The following is a 14,611-nucleotide window of genomic DNA, read 5'->3' on the forward strand; positions in this document are numbered from 1 at the left end:
TTCCCCAGATACCACTCTACTCACAGTATAATGAGGCCAAAAAGGGAAATTCATCTGTGCGTTTATGGCAGATAGAGAAACTCTAAATCATCTCAGGAAAACTGGTTTGAGATGAAAATTGTGCTGGAGATATGTCTAAGGTGCCTGTTTAGATGACCAGTCCTGAGTTATGTGAGAGTCCTCATTGTCCACCCCTTGATGTGATTCCATTCAACGTTACAAAATATGGCATTCAGCGGCGCCTGCCTGGGTGGCTTAGTCGGTTGAATGTCCAACTCTTGATTTCAGCTCAGGTCGTGATTCCAGGGTTGTGGGATTGAGCCCCATGTTGGGCTCTGCACTAAGCTTGGAGCCTGCTTAATATCCGTCCCCACCTCTCTCCCTCTCCCTCTGCCCCTCCCCCACTTGCTTGCACGTGCTCTCTCTTTAGGAAAAAAAAAAAGACAAAATACGACATTCAGCCTCATTCTTTTACAAAATTTTGGTTTTACATGTGACCAACTCTCTTATGAATTTTCCTCCCAGGAAAGCTCTCCCTGTGCCATTAGAAAACCAACTCTGAAGCCTAAAAGCAGGCAGAATAATAGAAACATTCAAAAACCAAACTAACAGCTTGCGTTGCATACATGTATGCATTGTGCATATGTGAACATATATTTTAATAATATGCAAAGAAATCATTTTTATCATTAATATATATATATGCCCAGCCCTTCTGAGCCCTTCAGTGCACAGTCCAGAAGCATACGGTTTACTCCTATTTTCTCGCTCTCCTTGCTGTGAATGATTGTCCTGGCCATTTTCCTCTTCAATGTGTTTCCACTCCACGCCTGTCTTCGGCCCTACACCCCACTCCCCTCTTCTAGACTCTCCCCTCCCTTCCTCTGGACAACTGCCCCAGTCTCCCAGCTGCTCTTCTCATTTCTAGTCCCACTCTCTCCAAAGGTGTCTGAAACCTACCATCCAGTTGGATCTAAAACACGATATTGAGTATCTCCCTACTCAGAGCCCTTTGGAGATTTCCCTTTGCCAACAGGATGTAAAGCCCACGATCCTTAGAACACCACCCTGATCCTCCTGTCCCCTGGCCCTAACACCCCCTATCCACCTGCACTTCTGTAGTTTCTCATCGGCAACTGTGTAGTTCAGCAACGTCACGTGGTTTTCCAAACATCTGCTCACCTTGGTCCCTGCTGGTTTCTCTGCCAGCAGTCGGTGCCCTAACTCTTACTCCTCTTTCTTAACCAGGGCAGGGCATAAAGCTTCTCCAGGACCCCAGTGAAGGGCTCAGTGCCCTGCCTCTACCCCCAGAGTCCTCAGTGCCTGCTTTCTTCTTAGCCTTCGTGTGTCGTTTTGAAATTCTAGTCCTCAACTAAATTTGAACGTCTGGGAGGGCATGGATTGCGACTTAATTTATCTGTGTGCCTCAAGACCTGGTCTAATCTGCTCATGAAACTTAAAATCTTGGTCCGAGCTGAGGAATCTTCCTCTTTGGTTATGTTAGTGAGTTAATCTAGTACCAAAAGTGTTTTTTCAAAATTAATTAATTCTTTAAACTCACTCTGCTTATGAAAGGAATGTGTCTGTTCTAGAGCCTCCTTTTCTACTCTGTTGAAAGTGAGTGGTTATAACGACTCCTGCCACACTAAGAACTCACCAAATTTGCGGGGTGTTTCTCGTTGCCAACATGGATATATCTGTACATGGAGTAGCCCATCACAGAAAAAATAAACACGGTAATGGATATGGGCAAAACATACCAGAAGATGATTTTAACCTTCAGTGCTGATGTTTGATCTGTAAAAAAAGAAAAAGCAGAGGGATAGATAGTTGTGATGCAGTGTGGTGGGAAAACACTGGAAATTTCAAGAGGCTTTGGGCCGATTACCTACATTTAGGAATTCAGTTTTTTCATTTATTAATTGAGAAACTTGAACTAAACATGATAAGGGGTTTCAGAATTCCTACTCTCCGACAAGAGCTGGTCTTAGGGAATCATCTGGACTTGTCACAAACATTTACAGCACGGATGCCTTAACACCCCAGTCAGCAGACAGGCCAACATTTTATGTCTGGCTATTAGAGTCATGCCGGCTCTCATATCTAAAGCTAAGTGTGCCTAACATTTGGACAACTCATATACTTTAAGCCAACCAACAAAACCCTCTTGATAAGATCCCGTCAAGATGCCCCACTTTTCCATGTACTCATTTGACTCAATCTTTTCCACATATTCAGCAGAAGACAGGAATGTGTGGCATCCCCTTCTTTGTCACTAATGGAACCATCCTTGAGTGGGTCGGCTAGACTTTCTGGGTAGGTCTGGAGCTTGGGATGTGTGTAAGGAGGTGGCTGAGCTGGTGTGTGCTGAGGACGGAGGTAACTCCTTTCCTGGTCCTGTGTGCTGTAGGTTCATGATGGATGAAAGTCCATAGGGGCGTGGAAAGCCCTGGTGAATAGCTTTTGAGGAAGCAGTCCTGGCCCACCATCAATCAGACTATACAGTTGTGAATAGCGCTCATTGTGACTAACTTATATTTGTTGCACTCCTGTAGGGTATTAGAAGTTGTGATGGGTGATTTTCAGTGCCAATTTGGCTAATTCATGGTACCCAGCTATTTGGTGAGATATTCTACATGTTTCTGTGAAGGCATTTTTAGATGAGATTAGCACTTAAATTAATAGACTTGAGGGGCACCTGGGTGGCTCAGTCGGTTAAGTGTCTGACTTCAGTTCAAGTCATGATCTCGTGGTCTGTGAGTTCGAGCCCTGCGTCGGGCTCTGTGCTGACCTGCTCTGTTTCTCTCTCTCTCTCAAAGTAAATAAACATAATAAAAATTTTAAAAAATAAAGTAATAGACTTGAGTAAAGCAGATTAGTGTAAAGATTAAATCTTTATAATGTGGGTGGGCCTTATCCAATCAGTTGAAGGCTTTAATAGAAAAAATAAGACATAAAAAATGGGGGGCACGTGGGTGGCTCAGTTGGTTAAGCATCCGACTTCGGCTCAGGTCATGATCTCACAGTCTGTGGGTTCGAGCCCCGCATCGGGCTCTGGGCTGACAGTTCAGAGCCTGGAGCCTGTTTCAGATTCTGTGTCTCCCTCTCTCTCTGCCCCTCCCCCTCTCACTCTCTGTCTCTGTCTCTCAAAATAAATAAAGACATAAAAAATTTAAAAAAAAAAGAAAAAATAGTGATCACTTCAAGAAAGAGAGAAATCTGCCAGCAGATTACTTTCAGACAAGAACTGTAACATCAGCTATTCCTTGGATATCCAGCCAGCTGGACTGCCCAACATCATATTTTGAGCTTATCAGCCTCTACAATCAAGTGAGCCAACTCCCTAAAGTAAATCTTTCTCTATATATCTAGATATATAGATCTAGAGATATATAGAGATACAGATATGGGTTCTGATTAATAAAATCAGAGCAGGGGTGCCTGGGTGGCTCAGTCAGTTAAGCTTCTGACTTTGGCTCGAGTCATGATCTCACAGTTAGTGGGTTCGAGCCCCGCGTTGGGCTCAGAGCCTGGAGCCTGCTTCAAATTCTCTCTCTCTCTTTCTCTCTCTGCCCCTCTCCTGCTCATACTCTGTCTCTCTCTCAAAAATAAACATTAAAAATAAAATAAGATAAGATAAAATAAAATAAATAAAATAAAATAAAATCAGAATGTCCTGGAGCTCTCTAATCTATACAGATATTTGGATATTCTTGATGCTTAGGCCTGAGACAAAGTAGCAAAGTCACAATCCAGTTAAATATATTAAAGATTGGAAATAGAAGTGTCATGGACAATGAGGGTGGTCGACAACAGCCAGTGAGAAAATGTCCAGGTCCAGGGGTCCAAAGGCAGGCTCTTCCACCCCAAACAATTCCTGAGGAGCACATCTGTCCTCAGGTTCCACACAGAAAGGTGCCAACAGCACAGTGTAGTTGTTCAGGTTGGCCAAGCAACACTTGCCCTACATCAGGTTACAACTCAGTCTAGTCCTCTTAATACAATCTCTGGTCTCTGAACTGAACTTGCCCCAATCAAAAAGCGCCATGACAATGATGGATGGCACTTAGAATGCAAGAGCACATGTTTGCCACAATAAAGCTAATAAACTGTATCCATATTTTTGGGTGTGGGGGGCTGGGGCGAGCAGAAACGTTTTTCAAAGAACAGTCCCCAAAGAGGTTGTACAGCTGGGGGGCCACGGAAAAGGGCAGAACTTGAAACGATGCCTGATTATTTAGTTACCTTTCTCAGACTAGGGAGAAAGGTGGTCCACCTCTTACCGGGAAGGACTTAATTGGGTCTGTACTTGAGCTTCTCTAGATCTGCCCACTGCTTCAATGATCTCCACTGGAAATTCATTCCTACCACCTGGCCACTGACCAAGCTCTTGGTAAACGGAGCATACTTTCCAAATACAAAGATGATTTTTCAATCTGCTTTGTTTTGCTTTTTGCTAGGGTAGCATTTCAGTTTTATTTGAAACAGGGCAGAATGCCCTTCGTTTTACAGGGGAAGGCAGGGTAGGGATGGAGATTCAGAAATAAAGCTTTTCACTTTTGATATGTACTCACAAAGTCCCCTTTTCATTCCTTGGGCCGGTTTCATCTTGCAGTGCGGGAGGTGGGAGAGAGGAGGGGAGCAGGGCCCCTGTCACCACTGGCATCCCCGAGCTGGTGATGGGGCCGGGTTGGGGGAAAAGGTGTGACACCTGTCCTAGGCCAGCGTGTTTAGAAGAAGAAAAAGGAAGAATAATGGATGAAGAGCCATTTGATGAGGGTAAACCTTAGGGTTCATTTTCTTTTTTCTTTTTTTTTTTAATTTTTTTTTAATGTTTTATTTATTTCTAGGAGAGAGAGAGAGAGAGACAGCGTGAGCAGGGGAGGGTCAGAGAGAGAGGGAGTCACAGACTGAAACAGGCTCCAGGCTCTGAGCTGGCAGTCAGCACAGAGCCCGATGCGGGGCTCGAACCCATGAACCGCGAGTCATGACCTAAGCGAAAGTCGGACGCTTAACCGACTAAGCCACCCAGGCGCCCCAGGGTTCATTTTCAACATTCAAGCTTTAAGTTCAAGCTCCTTGTAACCTTGGGGAGGAGCGAGCAGACAAATGCTAAGCTCCAAACTCTGTGTCTCCTAACAGGAATGACAGTCTTCAGCCAAGTTCAGAAAACACGAGAAGAAGACAAAAGGAAGGAGAGAGAGGCAATGGCGAGAAAGTAGCTGTCGATTTGCTGATCCCAGGCCCTCGTGCAGCCAGTGAGTGACATCTGGATACAATTTGCACAGCCTGTCATTTGTATTCCTCAGGGAGAGCAAAAGCTGTGTCTTCAAGTGTTTTTAGGATAATATTTTGTTTCTAGCAATGAAATTTGATGTTGAAGACCACGGAACTTGTACTGATGAAAGTGATTACAATAAAAAAAAAAAGATGTGTATAAAAAATTCTTAATTGTTATTTTCCCACAGAAGAGACTTGTTGGCAGCGGACACCAACGGATGGGTGCTGAGAGTCCCCCGGGGGTGCAAACACACCCTTAACGCTGGCCAAGTTCAATGGCAGAGTCCCAGGCTGCTCAACACATTTCTGGCGTTGGTTGCTTCTGCCTTTGTCTCAACTTGTTTCTGGTAGACATGGGTTTTTCTAAACCTTGTTTATAACTGCCATCCTTCTCCTCTTATCAGATCTCCTTCCTCAGACCAGCTGAGATATTTTAAGCTTACCTTTCTGAGTACGGACACACTGCTTCTCAGAAGGCTGAGCAAGGCGCGGAGGCCCTGGGACGAAGGACTCCACGCGCACGCAGTACAGAGTGTCCGACTCCAGCCAGCTGAGGACCAGCGTGTGGTTGGTCACACACTGGGACCACTAGAGCAAAGGATTGCAAACAGCAGTTAGAGCCACAAAATTCCAGCACTACCGCAGGCAGATATCTCTAGGAGGAAATAAAATACTAAGAGACCACTAAACCCTTTATCATCATGACAAGCTTTTCTTCAGCAACAGCTTTAAAATACCCTTCCCTTTAGCTCAGCAGAGCATGGTCAGGAAATGGACCCATTCTGGGAACATATCTAAGTAATAACACACGGATGGATTTCTTAATCACCCTCGTCCTATGCTCTTGCTGACATCTTTTTTCATTCATGGACAGATGTTACGCAAGTAAAAGCTCTCGGTCAAAGTGAGGCAGACAGTTGTTCTCCATCCAATAGCAACACCAGACCCCATTAGCAGAGAGTCTCTGCAAGGGAAATCTGAAGGAAGTGCTGGAGATTTCTCCAGATTGGCTTCAACTACATTTTGTATGACATCTTTTTTGAATATCGCATCTTCTCAGATTCACACGCGTCAGCCTGCCTGTTCCAGCATTAGCTGTGAAAAGTGACACCAATTATATGCCCCCGTTCTAGGCTTACCGTTCTGTTAGACTTAGCATTATATATGGACACATTGTACTTCAGATTAGAGTAAATTTGTTGCATGGAGATAGAACTTTCTTCTGGATTTCTCTTCCACTTCTCTGGAGCCGTCAGAACAATAGAAATGGATTTCTCGTCTGTAGACAAAGCAACCTCTGGTGGGCCAATTTGTGCTTAAAGGGGAGAGGAGAGGGAATGATCATGTTCAGAGGTGGAAATTGCCATGGATAAAACTACATTATATTCCTACGGGGATCAAAGCCCTACAGTCTACCTCTTAGGTGAGATGACTCAGAATGCTCAAAGGTGGGCCCACGTTATGCTACATCTTGAAACAATCATTTCACATACCCTGACACCACATTAAAAGAATATTCAAGTGGTGAATTTACCTAGTTCCTAGTCACATGGATAAATAGGTGGAAAATAGAATTAAAAGTGTTTACAACACTTCTATGACATCAACTGGAAAGTTGGTGATAAATAACACTAATATGAACTGTAAGTGGTGAAAATCAGACATGGAGGAATGAACCACTGTTGAAGGCCTTTGAAGAAGCAGATGGGGGGCGCAGTCAGTTGCATGTCTGACTCTTGATTTTGACTCAGGTCATGATCTCACAGTTTGTGAGAATGAGCCCAGTCAGGTGCAGCACTGACAGCAGGGAGCCTGCTTGGGATTCTCTCTCTCTCCCTCTCCCTCTTCCCCTCCCCTGCTCTCTCTCTCTCTCTGTATCTTTCTCTCTCAAAAGAAATATACTTAAAAAGAGAAGACCTTTGAAGATGTGATTGGAATGATCTAGAACAGAGGTTCTACCACAAAGGCCCAGACGGGAAGTGTTTTAGGCTTTACAAGCCATATGAACTTTGTTGTAACTGTTATTTATATAAACGTAAAAATCATTCTAAGTTCTTGGTCTGTAGAGAAATGGAAAGGGGGTAGTGCTGCATTTGGGCTGAGGGCATACTTTGCTGACTTCTGATCCAAAAGGTTCCCAGAGGAAAAGCTCCAGCTCCAGGACTCGAGGAGTACATATACATTTCATTATGCTGGCTCTGAGTGGGTCCTCTACACCGGAGTCAGGCACAGAACAGGAGATGGAAAAATTTAAAAAGCAAATATGAGGAAGATGTTGCCTTAATTCTGAGTTCCACCTACAAATTACATCATCACACTACCAAGTTTTTAACATAAAGACACTTAGTTTGGCAATCAGAATGCTCTTGAATCAATCTTGTGGACTTAACGCCATGGTTTATGAACCCACAGCAATTTAAAAAAATCTGTCAGTTCCTCAAATTTCATAGCCCCCACTAAATAATCAAACAAAATTGAACTATTATAATATTGGCAGCTGGTATTAATTTTGAACCTGGGAGAGATCCTAGTAATGACTCAACCAAACTTCTTATTCTAAAGATGAAACTGTGATCCAGCAAGAGGAAGCCCCTAGGACTGGTCATACTACGAGCTGAGGGACAGAAAAACAGAGCCATGGAGAGCACTGGTCTCTCAGGCAACGCTGTCCATGAGTCCAAGACTGTATACTTGATGGTCAGATGAACTTGATATTATACACGTTTATAGACAATTGTGTTACTTACTCTCTAAGAATGGATAGAATCGTCCCGTTTCTGCCCATTTGGAACAATTCGTTCCCCAAATGGCCTTGACCTTGGCATAATATTGATGTTCGTAATCAGAAGTTTCCACAGAGAGATCACAGCAGGTCCTACTGATATTTCTACATTCGGATTTATTCAGCCATTTTTTTTGCCCATATCTGCTGAGAAAGACACCGAATTAATAACACGAGGTGCCCTCTGTGCTTTACAATAGGGAAAATAAAACCCGTCATTATACAAAACTGAATGGAAGTTAAGGCCTTCTCTTCAGAACAACAAAAGTGCCTATCATTGAGATAAAAAAGAAACAATGTTTGCTGCTGGCAAGTTTTTTTCATTAGCTGTCAGGAACATGAGTCAGAATTTCTGCAATCACCTTTCTTTTCTGTGAATTATAATGTGAATAGTACATTTTGAAAGCATGTATTTTATTCTTCTTCTTGGGGTACAGTACAAATTCTACATATTGTATGATCAATTCTTTCAGTAATCATCTAAGTAAATTTTTAGTCCACCATGCCTATAAAGGTCAATTTGATGGGTTGTTTTAAGAAAAATTAGTCATTTTTTTTCTTGGAAGAAAAATCACCTTGACATTCTCATAAACTTTAAAAATCTACTTGCTATCGAGGGTTCTAGGGAAAATTCACTAGGTTGGAGGGCATGCCACAGTGACTACAGTAATGATGATGACAGTGACAAGGCTGTTTATATGAACTTATCCTTTCCTTTAGTAAAAACGTCAAGCCCATAGCAAGGAGGGAGGGGGAAATATTTTTAGCACTTTTCAGGTGGGAGAGACTGAGGTATAGAGAGATTAAGTGACCTCGGAGGAGCTAGTGAGAGAGACAGTGTTGTGTAGGAGTCAATGAAGGGATTAATGCAGGCATGTTGAGGTTCTAGAAAGCTGACTGGTGTAGGATGGAGCATGTAGTGGGTTAGGGGTGGCAGCCTGGGGAGCTGTTGAGAGGACAGTGGTCCAGGTGGAAGATGTTGGTGGCTTGGACAAGGACAGCGGCAATAGAAGAAATGACAGGACATAAGAGGGAAATGTTGGGAGCCAAGACTTGGCCACTGAGGGCAAGTAAGAGATGAGGGAGATGAAGTTCAGGATGATGTCTCTTCTCTGTCTGGGACAGTGGTAACGTTTACCAAGATAAGGAATACCGAAGAATAGGGCGCCTGGGTGGCTCAGTCGGTTAAGCGTCCAACTTCAGCCCAGGTCATGATCTCACGGTTTGTGGGTTCGAGCCCCGCGTCGGGTTCTGTGCTGACAGCTCAGAGCCTGGAGCCTGTTTCAGATTCTGTGTCTCCCTCTCTCTCTGCCCCTCCCTTGCTCGTGCTCTGTCTCTCTCTGTCTCAAAAATAAATTAAAGGGGCGCCTGGGTGGCTCAGTCGGTTGGGCAGACAACTTCTGCTTAGGTCATGATCTCACGGTTTGTGGGTTCGAGCCCCGCGTCAGGCTCTGTGCTGACAGGTAGCTCAGAGCCTGGAGCCTGCTTCAGATTCTGTGCCTCCCTCTCTCTCTGACCCTCCCCGTTCATGCTGTCTCTCTCTCTCTCAGAAATAAATAAAAACATTTAAAAGTAAATAAATTAATTAAAAATTTAAAAAAAAGGAATACCGAAGAATGGGTTTGGGAAATGGGGAGGAGGGATGGGAGGAAGGAAAGATGACAAGTTCTGTTTTTGCCATGTTGAACTTCAGGTATGTGAAAAAGATCCAGATGCAAATGCCCGGTAGGCTCTGGGGCTCAGGCAAGGGGTGAGAGTGGGAGGCAGTGATTTTGAAACCAAAGGCACAAAACTGCTCATTGAAGGCCTGCGCGTGAATGAAGTGATCAGGGAGACAAAGCAAAGCCTAAGATAAAATTCCAGGATCATCAGGATTTAAAGGTTGGATACAAAGTCTATTTGGAAATAGCAACTAAAGAGAAAGAAGGAGAAAGGGATATCATAGAAGTCAAGGCAAGAACATGTGTTGAGAACAAGGAAATGTCAACTTTATCACGTGTTGCCAAAGTTTAAGGGTATCGTCTCTTTTCAGAATATGGCAACAGAATCCTGAAAGCAAATGTCTCCTGTTTCATAAGTACCATACCCGCCAGAAGACATTAGAAATACAGTTGAGATCCTGTTGACCAACTTCTCCATCAAGTGGTTACTACTGCCTAAGAGTTTTCAAACTTTTTTTTGGCTCTGAGCCGCAAAAAGAAATCTGTTTTATGGGGCACCTGGGTGGGTCAGTCGTTTAAGCATCCAACTCTTGATCTCAGCTCGGGTCATGATCTCACAGTTTATGGGATTGTGTCCTGCATCTGGCCCCGCACTGACAGCGTGGAGCCTGCTTGGGATTCTTTCTCTCCCTCCCTCTTTCTCTGCTCCTCCCCTGCATGTGCATACTCTTTCTCTCTCTCTCATAATACATAAACATTAAAAAAAAATACGTTTTATACTGTGACCCAGCTCACATAAACATACATATATTTAACATACTAAAACAAAGGTTTTATATGATAATATTTAAACTTTACTACATGCCATGAATTCGGTTATTTTCCCTTCCAATCCTTTTCACGCCATTCCAGTCCTTTCTGTTAAAAATAATGCTAGTTATGTCCCTCAAAATTGATTTCATGGTCCATCAACAAGTCTTGACCTATGTAGGTTTAAAAAATACTGCCAACACCGATTTGATGCTTTCTCCTCAAACTTCCTTATCTGCCAACGACAGGGCAACTTCCCATGACAGAGGTGGGTGGAGGAGAAAATACTCTTTCCCAGATTTTGGACAATATGCTTTGTAAGTCTTACAAGCTGATAGGCCTGAATCACTCAATGAATACTCCAGTACCGATGTTTACGCATGACAAAAAGTCACGTGGGGCTCTCAGTGGTCTCTGACTATTTTCTGATAATGGTAGGAAGTGCTTATTACACACTGGGACCAGTGCTTAGGATTTGTATGCTTTCTCATTTAATTATCCTACGACCCTAGGAGGTAGGTGCCATTATTTTCACCCTCTTATACAGATGAGGAAACTGAGGCCCAGTGAGAATAAGGGACTGCTCAAATTTATGTGACTAATAATAGGCATATCTGGAATTTGAACCACTTTTCCCTAATGCCAAAGCTCGTGCTTTTAGAACTACACTGTAATTTTTTCTTCATTAAATTATTTTGGCAGATATAATTTAAACTTTTGTTAAAATTTAATTTGTTACTTGGAAACAAACTTCACTCCAAAGGGTAAAAAGCATAATATGTAACTTGCCCAAGGTTACGTGGCTAGGTTCAGAGCCTAGCTACAAACCAAGGGCTCTTGGCCTTGCTGCTGAGCCTGGAGCCCTGTCGGTGACATACATTACTCTGTATTCCTCTCCATCTCGCACATGCGCAGGCATGTAAGGCCTCTGACACGGCAAGTTTCTTTCAAAATAATCACTTCTGAAAGTTGTACCATCTAAACTATTTGCTCTCCCAGGGCAGTGATGACTCTGCCTATTTTCTTGTTATCCTTTTCTGAATCAAATGAACATGTAAAGGACAGAGCAAGCTCTTTGCTCGACCTAATAGAAAAGGAAGCCCGGGGCATAATCAAGAGCATTTCTCTTTGCAGAGTCGTTTTCTTTCCTAAGACACCAGCTTCCAGAGAAACTCCTTGAACATGAAAGTGAGATTTTGGATAAATGAGGTCATTGGGCATAGCAGCTGAAATATTTCACTGCCTTTAGTGGTCAGATTTTTTTCCCCCAAAGACAAAAATGGCTTTGTTCTTTCTTTTCTTCTCTTGTAAATTCAATTAAAAATTTTTTTTGATGTTTATTTATTTTTGACAGAGAGACAGAGAGCAAGTGGGGAAGGAGCAGAGAGAGGGAATCTGAAGCAGACTCCAAGCTCCAGCTGTCAGCACAGAAACTCCAGCTGTCCAACTCACAAGCCATGAGATCATGACCTGAGCCGAAGTCGGACACTCAACGGACTGAGCCACCCAGGCGCCCCAAATATGATTTTTTTTAAACTCAATCAGAAAAATATAATCAAAAGAGATAAAAAAAAATCACCCTAAAACCTAATACTCTAAAAAACATTTGGCATGCTTGATTCTGGACGTCTCCTTATGCTTCTCTATACACACAAGAATGGTTAGATGACGGCACACAGAGATAATAACTAGATTGTACCACACATATCGTTTTAATCAAAGTTGTAAATTTGACTTGATTTGAACTTTAATAGAAAAAAATTGAAGCGAAAGTAAAGGAATTGCTGTGGTTCAAGTGTTTCATCACCACAAGAGATGTTTGGTCCTAAAAGATCTTTTAAATTAAGAAAATAGTTTATCAAAAATACCAGGAGTTTAGTTATTAAGGTGATGCAGCATTTTCATTTTAGATCACATTTAACAGCTTCCTGCTATGGAAGTCAGTACATTTAAAGTTTTTCCCTACCTCCTAAATTTTGATAACCACATTTTCCATCACTATTTAGTCTTAGCTCTTCACTCAGATGGTTTCAGTGTGTTTACCAGTCTTTTCACGATGGCAATGATGTTGTGAGTACTAAGTTCTTCATCCAGGCTCATCTTTATCTCTATTGGGCAGATACCATCTTTAGTCAGTGGTTTTCTCCCCCTCAAGAAGGTCTCAAGGGAGTACCATCCTCAGATCTCACTTGCTTGAGAATACATCTGGTGAACTTGATGAGAATCCCAGATCACACCTATTTTTCCCTCAGAATATGTATCATTGCCTTCTGTCGAGTGTTGCCAGACAGAAATCACGCCATTCCCCCTGCCCCACCTCACTTGATTCCTGTTCTTCTTACGATCATCATAAAGTACTTCATTTTCTTCACGTTCAGTAACCTCACCAGGAGAGGTCTTCCAATGTTTTTATTACATTTTCCTAGATTGAGCATGAATTTGTGATGTGTAATTCCAGATAGTCATTATCACATTTCAATTTTTACTATCAGTTAGGGTTTTCTTCTCTATAACATTTTTATTTTCCATCTTTTCCCTAAGCTCTGCCCACTTGTCTTAAAAAAAAAATCCTTCCTCTTGTTTTAGGATTTCTTCTTTGACTGTTTGCTTTTCTTTCCTCCCTTCCTTTCTCTCTTCCCTTCCCTCTTATTCCCTCCTTTCCCCCTCCCTCCCTCCCTCCCTCCTTCCCTCCCACCTCCCTCCCTCCCTCCCTTCCTTCCTTCCTTCCTTCCTTCCTTCCTTCCTTCCTTCCTGACTTATCATTAGAGATCACATTGCATATGATTCAAAGTATGAACAATTACTTGTCTGAATTTTTCTCCTTTTTCCACAAGAAAGCTTTTCAGGAACTTTTCACTTATTATCTCCTTCTCCCTCTCCCCCTCTTTTTCCCTCTCCTTTTCCTCTTCCTCCTCCTCCTCCTTCTTCTTTGTCTTTCTCCTTTCCAGTAATTATGGAGAAATGTCATGCCAGATTCTTTGGGACTATTACTCTTTGAACAGGGCCAGCTATTTACCGAATATTGAGAGAACGGCCATGGGGTGGGGGTAAGTCACACACCTGCTCTCCACATCATATCATTCCCTTTGCTGCAGAGCCTATCCACCCTCAAGTTGTGGACTATCAGGAGGCTGATGTGCCCATGGCACATCACTAAGGTCATAGTCCCCTTAGGCTGCCTCCCAGCCACTGTCACCTCCCCTCCCTCCTGCACCCACCTCACCGGGGTGACTAGGCCTGTCCAGTGGATATGTCATTTGAATCTCTTTCAGTTCCTCTGTCTCTGACATTCTGTGACACCAAACTGGGGCTCATGGGGACATTTTCTCAATTTCTGGTGGTGGAAATCCTTAGATTTCATATCCTACGAGTGTTAGGAAAGCCTCTTAGTACTATGACATTGAGTCTTATAAAATTATTTTCTACTGTTGGAGTTCAAGAAGGTTAGACACTTTCGGTGTCTGTGGTTGTTTTCCTTCAGATTTCGCAGTATTTGGCTTGTATCCTTCAGAGTTTATTGCTTGGGGTTTGGCCATTTCCTCTGTTTCTTTGAAGATGGGCATTGTCTATCTGTTTTGCACTCTTTCTTGCTTGCAATGACTTTTGAGGGAGAGATACAATGTGAAATGTATTCGTTACTATTTTTAATAGGAAGAGCTAGTGGCACAGAATTCTGCACTCACTTTCACTTCAAATGGTCTGTAATTACAGGGACACCTGGGTGGCTCAGTTGGTTGGGCCTCCAACTTTGGCTCTGGTCATGATCTCGCAGTTTGTGAGTTCGAACTGGCTTCAGGCCCTATGCTAACCACTCAGAACCTGGAGCCTGCTTCAGATTCTGTGTCTCTTTCTCTCTCTCTGTCCCTCCCCTGCTCACACTCTGTGTCTCTCAAATATAAACATAAATTTTTTTTAATTGTCTGTAATTACAGTAGGTTTAGACACTTCAGAGATAATGGATTTCCTTGTTTGCTCAGCTGCAGAATAACATTTTGACCAACTTCTCTCCCCTTTTAAGTAACTTTCCCTCGCCTAAGCACCCAATGCTTCTATCTCCAAGAAGGAAGTGCTTTTTTAA

At 42.9% G+C, this 14,611-nt stretch overlaps 1 protein-coding gene across 1 annotated transcript in view; it reads right to left on the reverse strand.

The window, feature by feature from the left end:
* Positions 1 to 14,611, reverse strand: part of IL20RA (interleukin 20 receptor subunit alpha) — a 35,694-nt gene that overhangs the window by 1,649 nt on the left and 19,434 nt on the right. The window contains exons 3-6 of the mRNA XM_039243564.1: positions 8,028 to 8,206; positions 6,420 to 6,595; positions 5,724 to 5,868; positions 1,658 to 1,797 (exon numbers count right to left, since the gene is read on the reverse strand). Coding sequence (XP_039099495.1) covers positions 1,658 to 1,797; positions 5,724 to 5,868; positions 6,420 to 6,595; positions 8,028 to 8,206 — 640 coding nt within the window. The remainder of the gene's footprint in view (positions 1 to 1,657; positions 1,798 to 5,723; positions 5,869 to 6,419; positions 6,596 to 8,027; positions 8,207 to 14,611) is intronic.

The sequence above is a fragment of the Hyaena hyaena genome, unplaced genomic scaffold, assembly GCF_003009895.1.
Source record: "Hyaena hyaena isolate Hyena2069 unplaced genomic scaffold, ASM300989v1 scaffold_229, whole genome shotgun sequence".
In the NCBI taxonomy this organism is placed as follows: Eukaryota; Metazoa; Chordata; class Mammalia; order Carnivora; family Hyaenidae; genus Hyaena; species Hyaena hyaena.